Source organism: Rhea americana, unplaced genomic scaffold, assembly GCF_003343005.1.
Source record: "Rhea americana isolate MKP2758 unplaced genomic scaffold, rheAme1 scaffold_51, whole genome shotgun sequence".
NCBI lineage: Eukaryota > Metazoa > Chordata > Aves > Rheiformes > Rheidae > Rhea > Rhea americana.
The window spans coordinates 2,311,016-2,319,626 of record NW_028186657.1 but is presented as its reverse complement, the minus strand read 5'-3'; the positions used below and the strand labels follow the sequence as shown (position 1 = coordinate 2,319,626).

The following is an 8,611-nucleotide window of genomic DNA, read 5'->3' as shown; positions in this document are numbered from 1 at the left end:
CCCAGATCTATTGACCAGAGGCTTGACCTGTAGTTAGTTAGCTCTGAGATTTTTTTTTTTTTTTTTTTTTAAAAAAAAAGCAAGCCTCCTCTCCAGAAGGAGAGGAGAAGGGGTACCTTCCCCAGATGGCATGTGTTCGAAGCCAAGCACTGGGAGTCGACTCCAGTCCATACATCACAGCATTCCCATAGTCCACAAACTGCTTCTGGAACCTGTCCAGAGAAGGGAGAAAGAAAGGATGTCACCTTGGCCCCATTTGCTGGTCTCCAAGACAAACAACAACATTAAAGGAAAAAATGTTTCTGTGAAAAAGCCCAGAAGCAGCTCCTGAGTGCTTTCACCAGAGGCAGCTCCTGTAACACTTCACCACATATCCCGGACAGGCATTATATGAGCTTCTGAACCACCCAGTCACCCCCTCAGATGTGYGCTTAGACAGGATGGGAAGCCCTGAAACCACCTGCAAGCTGGAGAGCCAGAGAGAGAAAAGTCCCAGCTACAGACATCCCACCCGCACTCAGAGCCCACAGGGGACCCTCTGGGACTCTGCTGGGCTCCTCTCCYGCGCAGAGGATAGCGCAGGCGCTGCCGCGTATGGTCTCCAGACCGCTGGGAAACGAGGCTGAGAACTGCTACAGATGCAGCAGAGGAGGGTTTCCACCAGAGCTGGGCAACGTAACCCCACTTCAGTGCGCGCAAGGGTTCAACACTGCCACTCTGCACCTAGGCACRTGCGAAGACAAGCGGCAGCTCAGYGCTGCAAGTCTGTCGTGGCACGGGRCCAGGCTGCCTGGGTGACAGCGTGCTCCAGGCATGGCACGGGGATCAGGGAGCAGTGCCRCGTACTACAGCTGCTCCTTACCTGTAGCAGAAGTGATGAGCACATTTCACCAGGATGCTCATRCAGTGCACAGCAACGACTCCCATCACAAATAGACTCAGAGGCCCTAACTGCACAGAAAGAGAGAGGGAAGGCTGCACTCTGATGGCCAAAGCCAGAGCTGCAGGATGGGTTTTACTTGCAAACAAAACCAAACAACTTAGTACCTGAGCCCAGAAAAGTCTAATCTCTAGAAATGCCACTGCAGGGCTAAGAGGAGCTCCAGTGCTTCTCCCCAGGAACCAGCCCACCCCAGTACCAAACAATTCCTACAGAAGAGTCTTGAATTTGGCAGGAATGATGCAAAATAAGCAAGCTGGGGCAGTTTAGCCATAGCAAAGCATTTTAATGATTGCTTTTTAAACTTTCCATCTTGCACTTCATTATTGTACAGGTGCCAGGGAGGAGGTCACAGTCTGGTCAGAGGAAGGAACTTTCTTTTTTAATCTGAACAATGCTACACTCCTAAGCAAAAAATATCAGGGAAGAGCAGTGAGCCACTACTTTCTTACATAGCCAAGCCAGCACTGGGGCATGCTGCAGCCACTGAGGAGCTGAGCACCATGACAGAAGGAGAAGAAAGAAGTGACAGTGTCCTGAGGCTGCTATGTTTGTCTGCCGAGTGCAGTCTCAGCCCTCAGACAGCAAGGCTGCATCACATCCATGAATCTTGGCCAAAATTCAGACCTGCGAGGCTGGCTCAGCCCAGGTGAAACCATACCGAGGGAAACACAGTGTGTTCTCACTTTGCAGAGCTTGTTATGTGTGTGCTCAAATCCTGGGAGCTGTGGAGGTCACACAGTGTGCTCAGCACACAGGTTGGGGACGTACCAAGGTGAAACCTGCCACCCACGGGACCAGGTAGAGGARATGCCATCTGAGCGCAGTACAGACCATTCTGCTGTCAGCAAGAAAGGGGTCGACACCGCAGGAGCCACAAGGCAATACCCAGCTCAATGTAGAAGAACGAGCCCAGCATCCTGCTTGACCCCAAGCAGAGGAAACCACAGCAGTCTCATGTGCTAAACTTATCTACACCAGCTACCATGATATAGGAGCAACCAGCACAGCCATAGCAGGAAACAAGACAAGTAAGAGTCCAAGGTGTGAACGCTTGCAAGCCAATGAGCTCCAAAAGGCATCTCAGTGGAGAGATGAGCTGTAACATTGGCGGCGCACACTGGCCCAGCACAAGCTGGACGCCTTACCAAGATGCCAGCGTTCTTCAGAGCCAGAGGCAGCCCCAGCAGGCCTGTGCCGATATTCCCCTTCAAGAGGTGGATCAAGGTCTGGTACCATCTGAGAAAGGAAGAAATGCAGATCACCACAAGCATTGGCAGGAGCCCATGCCCAGATCACCCAGTTCCTGTCTATACACAGCTGTGGCAAACACATCCAGAGGCCAAGACCACCTTCACTGAATTCAGTTGGGCTCTGCGTAGGAGCCAAGGAGAACTGGAGGCAAAGACTAAGCAAACAGCTTTTGGCTGGGTACTTACTGAACCTGCTTCCAGGCAAACTCCAACATGAGCTCAGCTCAGCGCCACATGGCTGCATGATCAGAAACTCCCTGGATCAAATGGGCCAAATCATCAAGCCTCCTTAGAGCAGAGACATCAGCATCCTCTGGTAATGCTCAACAGATGCTGTCCTACCCAGCAGGGACAAAGAGGCCTCAAATTTTATTAGCCAGTACAGTTTTGATGTCAAGTAAGCCTGGTCTGGTCTTCTGTTTGAATCAGGAGCAAGGAAGCCCCCAGGCCATGACTGCAATAAGCCCAGGCATCTTCTGAAGCTGGGCACATTGCCTGCTTTCCACCACTCCACAAACATGACTAGAGCAGGGGGATATTGGGGAAAGCATCTAAAACACCTCCTGCCGCCTGTGAGCCAGGCTTTATTGGGAAGCAGTGCCAAGCCAGGGCAGCCCCACTACAGAGCACATCTCTGCCCCCGTGACACGCGCTTGCAGGCTGGACGCTTGTCCCTGCAAAGGCAGGGCCACAGCTCAGCTCCCATGGAGGGATTCCCCGTATGAACATAGCTCTCCACCACCCTCCAGCACACGTCATGGCAGCACAGTGCTGTCATCAYCACCTACTTCTCCTGTCCACCCCCTCCACGAGCCGCACAAGCCATTGGTCCAGTAGGGATGGAAAAGGCACTCACGTTGTCCCATTGGTCTCCCCRAAGCGCTGGTAGGACTCGGGATGGGCAAAACCATTCATGCCCTCAGGTGGGCTCCCTTCTGGTGTGACATCTGTGGAGCTGTAGTCATTGTAGTCCTCGCTGCGGAGCCGCCGGGTGGACATGGTACCTGGGGAGGGAGCTGTGTCAGGGCTGGCGGTGACACCTAGCTCTGTGCCCCCCACCTCAGCCTCCTTGGGAGCAGCCATCAGGAGAGCCCAGCTCGCGCTGCCGCAGCAAGCTCTCCTCGAGGGCTTTTATACAGCACGCACTCCCTGCCCGCCCAAGCAATCACAGAGCTGGTGTCTCCTGAGGTCAAAGGCCCACGGCATGTTCCCTCTGGCTCCTTCTGCAGGCTCATGCCCCCATTTCTGACACGCCCACGTGGGATGAAMTTGGAAACCAGCAGGAACACCCACCTGGACACAAGCCCCTTGCCCACTTCAACTACGCGATGGACACGTGCTCCCTCCCTGAAAGCACACAGGGCYGAACACAGCGGGCAGGGACAGAACGGTGCCTCCGGGGGTCCCCGACACCCATGCTCCGAATTGGGGCTGCCAAGAGGATGGCTGTGAAAGAGAAGCCACTCTTAACGACCCTGCAGAGATTTTTATCAAGGGCAACTTTGCCCTGCAGCAAGTTTCCTAGTGGGTTTCATTTCTTTTTTTTCTTTTAAATAAGTAGAGCAAAGGTTTCTGATGCCCATGAACTGCAGCATAGTCCACACGCTGACAACAGGCCACCAAAGGATGCAGAGTCACAGAATTGCCCAGGGGCCTTCGAAGCTCAACAAATTTAGTGCTCTTATTCCAGAAAAACACCCAGAGTAATCCTACAAGCCAGGAGCGCCACTGCKAGCATCCACGAAAGGCAGAAGTCTCCTGCTTCTCAACTTAAGCTAAAAAGCATTAATTATTAATTAATTCCCCGATTAACCCTAGACAGCTCCCACTGCTTTTGCACACCCTGCCAGCCACCCCTCACAAAGGAAGTGCTTGCTTCGGCTTCGAACAGCACATCAGCAAAGCAGGCAAACGGAAGGGCAGCAGGGGAAAAACTAAAGGGAGGGAACAGGGYTTGGAGCCGCGCTGTCCAAGGAGCRGGCGGCCGTGCCGCCGCAGACATCGCGGCAGCYTTGCTGCYGGGCGAGAGCCCCTCGCAGCCCTGCGGACGGTACCAGCCCGGGGCTGAGATCTTCTCCCCTTTTTGCAGAGGTACCCACAGGGAAGCAGTTTAGTTACTGATTAATCCTTCTGGATTTTGCTAGTCCTGCGAGAGCTGCACTGCTCCACCCCCAGCAGCAGCCACCCCCGGGAAGCATGGGCTCTCCAGCAAACGCAGGGTCGCCAGCGAGCAGCCCAAAGGCAAGGGGCAAAATAGGGAAGGAGACTGCTCGAAAGGCGGAAGGGGAGGACAAGGGCTGTGGGTGCAACAGGGAGTTCAAAATCTAGAAACTCAGGTTCATCTCCCAGCCCTGCCCTAGGCTCTGCCGCTGACTCAAAGGCTCGTCCTAAATCCTCAGCCCACAGACATTACACATGGGACATGCCAGACGGGCAGGGAGGGGGCGCGCCGGGCAGAGCAGAGCTTCCAGGTGTTGAGAAGTGCCCATGGACACACACATCCCTCTCCCGGCATTCCCCAGCTACGCGACCGAGAAGCCCCGATTTCCTTCCCCATGCTCWGCCCAACGCCTTGGAGGCCCCGCTGCAGCCCAGCCCCCTCCCGCGGGGGCCCTCCCGGCCCGGCCGCCCCTTCCCGGCACGGAGACAGCCGACAGGCACACCACGTTCACCAGCACGGAGCAGAAGAGGCAGCAGAACTATCTCAACAGGCTTCGGAGAGCGCTTCAGGGAAGGGCGCGCACAGCCTTTGCCACATCCTTTCGGCAGGGAGAGCTTGCAAAAAACTGTTCTATTAAAAAAACAAAACTATCRATCATCCCTCCGGCTTACCAGAGTCCTGCTCGTCCCCACACRCAAGCCACAACTCGTGGCCAGAGCGAAGGCCCGTGCTGCCTCCCCTCCCCAGCACCTCCCACCGCCTCGCGAGCTCAGCCCTGCTCCAGACTTCCCGCGTGACTTCTTCCCTCGGCCACAGGACTCGTCCCTCCGCAGCCGCTGCCGGCTCGCAGCAGCTCTCGCTGCCACTGCCCCACGCCTGCCCCAGCTTCAGAGGGATGCTCCCAGAGGAGGGTGTTGGGGACCGCTTCGTCACCAGGTAGRACAGGACGGACAGCTAACGAGCAGCATCTGCTGGCTGCCCTGTGCAGGGACAGCCCTCCGCCAAAGCCTTGGGACAGGCAACCTGCCTCCAGGCTCCTCTGGGATGCCACCACCCAGGCTGTCAGCTCCCTGGATGTCACCTCCCAGGCCCCTCTTGGATGTCACCTTCCCAGGCCTGGCCCCWTCCCTTCCTTCCCCTGCTGGAGACCTGGCCCCCGGGCAGACGGAAGCAGCAGAGAAACGCTGCTACCACAGATGGGCTCGTTTCCTGCCACACAGCTCCACATGCTCCCCACCAGGTCACGCGAGCACCAGCGCTGGCGCAACACCCAGCGAGCAGGACACGGAGGCAGCAGCCCCGAGAGGGACTGGCGTCAGCTGCTGCAGAGCTGCAGCCCTCGCTGCGCTGCGACGTCTGTCCACCCCCCACCACCCCACAGCCTCAGGTCTGACCCCCGCTTCAACRCCAGCTTCCCGAAGCAGTCTGACGATGGCCACGCACCCAACACCAGACTGATTTATCAGAGAGCAACGGCAGTCCAGATTTGCTCGACTCCAAATAACAGGAGCAACGTCGYGGCCCCGCCAAGGGGGACCCACACGTTTGCCAGGGTGGGGCAAGTTCAGCGCAGGCCCTCCAGATCTGCTCCATCCCCAAACCCTGGCCAGCCACAGGCAATCCACATGCACAGTCGGACTCGGTCCTCCCACACCACCACTCCAACCCGGACACTACGTGYAACAAAGCGAGTAGCCGCAGTGGTCCGTGAGGTCCAGCCCTGCCACCAAAGCCAAGCTGGGGGCAACAGAGCTCAGCCCAGACCTGACGCTTGCTCCAGAAGCTGAGCAGCCCGGGAGCTGCACCGCTCCAGAGCGGTTAGGAACAGGCGGTAGCAACACCCAGCAATGCCGCTTTATTTCCTGCGGCAACGGCTAGCCCCGACGCAGACAGCCGGGCGAGGCTTGCGCTGCGCATAACAGCRCGCGGGAGGCGGCGAGCAGCGATGCTGCGAGGCGCGCTCAGGCTAATGTCAGCACATAAATCACTCCGGCGTAACCTTGTAGCTCACAGCCTGGCCGCACGATCGTGCCCTGAACAAGCTCGGCTGCATTCAAGGTGATCCAGCCGCGCAGGGACCTGGAAGGGCCGCGGCTTTAGTTTACACAAGGCGGCTTCAAAGCGCTTCGYCACGAGTGACGGGCTGGGCCTGCCGGGGCGCAGCAGCGGCGCAAAGCAACGCGCCAAGCACCAGCGGTGGGCAAGGAAGGGCTTTTGAGGCGGCAGTTCGGGGCGGGCTCGGAGACYCCCTACCCAAGTAACTCCACCTAACCCCTTCCGCACGGGGAGAGCCCCCTCCCAGGCCGAGCGGAGCAGGTCAGGCCACCGAGGCAGGGTCCTGCCGGGAAAGCGCCGCTGCTGCAGGCCGGGCTCAGCCCGTCTCTCCCCACTCGCCTTCCCAAAATCCTTCCCTCCACCACGCACCGTACAGCCATGTTCACATAAACCACCGATTCCTTCCACAGCAAGGAAGCTTAAGTACCCCTTTTTGCCAGGAAATTGGTGGCGTGTCTCATTAATAACAAAAGCAGCCATCAGCCCAGGGAAYGAGGGCGAGGGCGGCTCAAGCAAGCGCTCGGGGGCGAGTGACTGCACAGCGGCAGCTGTGCCACCTCCTCCCCCCCCAGCCCACGGCGGGGCTGGGCACTCGGCACGCTCCTTGGAGTACTCCACAGCRATGTTCTCCAGATAAAACACAACGCTGTTACATGAGTCCTCTTGATCATTTCCCTCAATTTTTTTTCCTCCAAGCAGGCCTGGCTGCTTTTTGCTTTGAAGACCCAGGGAAATTTGATCATCGTGACTTGCCTGCTTTGTTTCTGGATTAAAGGTTGCATAGCAGCRGGGAGCGAGCACTCAGATCCTCCGCAGTCAACAAGAAGCTGCAAAACTTATCTCCTCCACACAGTGAACATTTCAAACCAAAGCAAAACCCACTAAATAATTTCCTCATCATTTACAAAGAGCAAAGACAGGAACATCCACACTTGGTTCCCACTGTATCCCTGACTCTAAGGCCGCTTTCATGTGTAATTTTTCCTATGCACAAGACAATTTCACTGCTGCAAGTGAAACGCCCAGGGAAGCATAAGTGTACATGCTTACAACAATTTGTCCTTTAGAGTCACAGCCCCATCCCAGAAATTAAAAGCATGATGCAACTTGTCAAGCACCCTGACAGCTCTCTCCATCTGAGTGGGGGCCACATACAGAAGAGATAACAGTCCTTTGGAAGAGCCTTTGCTAAAGGAATTGCACAAGAAATTTGTCACCGCTTGCTGTCATGTATGTTTAAGTCTTTATTTCTAAAGCGCTGGCTCTCTCGCCAGTCCCGCTCCCCCAGCRCCAGCCTGCGGAGCAGCTCTCTCCRCCCTGCGATACCAKGAGCTCCTGCAGCCCGCACCACTGGCACAGTCAYGCCTTTCCACTGTTTCATGGCACGGCCAGGCCCTCCGTTCCCACCTCTCCCTAGGGACTGCTGCTCAGCACAAGCCTCCCTGAGCATCTTGCGTCTTCCTCTCCGACAGGCGCTGCGGTGCCATGTGTCCCACACCCCGCACAGCATGAGCCCCAGCACCCTCCAACTCGCATGCCCCCGCGGCACAGCGTAGGGCTCCTCACGCCCCCATGCAGGCCAGGGCAGGCTGGCTGCACCCTCACACGCTACACAGCACCCAGGGACACTCTGATGCACCCACACGGACTGCCCTGCACCCTGCGTGCAGGCTGCCAGCACCACCTGGCACCCCTCGGCATCCACCCAGGCTGCCAGCACCTCTCCATACCCCTGCACCCATGCAGCCTACCAGCACYCATATGCACCCCTGGGCATCCACACAGGCTCCAGGCACTCCTCCTGCACCCACGTGGGCTCTGGGCAAGCTGTCGGCCTGCCCCTACACCCATCCATGCCCTGGACATCCAGGTGGGCTGCTAACACACCCTTGTGCACCCCCCGTGCAGCCTGTGTGTACTGCTGGTGTCCCCCTGCACCCCTATGGGCTGCCAGCACAGTCCTGCCCCTCCCCAGCACTCCCAGGCACCCCCCCCCGCACCCATGCGAAGCACCAGCAGCTCATGCACTCCTGAACACCCATGCAAACAGCACCACCAGGCACTCCTGGGCCCCCCTATAGGCTGCAAGCATCTCCCGCGGACCCCCTTCACCCATGCAGCCTGCCGGCACCCCCAGGCAGCCCCGGGGGGGGGGTCAGCACCCCCGGGGCGCCCACGCAGCCTGCCGGCACCCCCAGGCAG

The 8,611-nt window shown here is 57.7% G+C and overlaps 1 protein-coding gene across 3 annotated transcripts in view; it reads right to left on the bottom strand.

The window, feature by feature from the left end:
• Positions 1-5,040, bottom strand: part of LOC146588482 (proton-coupled amino acid transporter 1-like) — a 26,602-nt gene extending 21,562 nt beyond the window's left edge. Inside the window, exons 1-5 of one of the 3 annotated variants that reach the window (XM_085317916.1) lie at positions 5,026-5,040; positions 3,050-3,197; positions 2,089-2,179; positions 863-951; positions 117-212 (exon numbers count right to left, since the gene is read on the bottom strand). In XM_085317916.1, coding sequence (XP_085174042.1) covers positions 117-212; positions 863-951; positions 2,089-2,179; positions 3,050-3,192 — 419 coding nt within the window. In that variant the 5' untranslated portion in view covers positions 3,193-3,197; positions 5,026-5,040. Of the gene's footprint in view, positions 1-116; positions 213-862; positions 952-2,088; positions 2,180-3,049; positions 3,198-3,486; positions 3,507-4,856; positions 4,981-5,025 lie in introns of those variants that run through there. The other 2 variants (XM_085317914.1, XM_085317915.1) reach the window with 2 other exon arrangements.
• Positions 5,041-8,611: the final 3,571 nt, after the last annotated feature.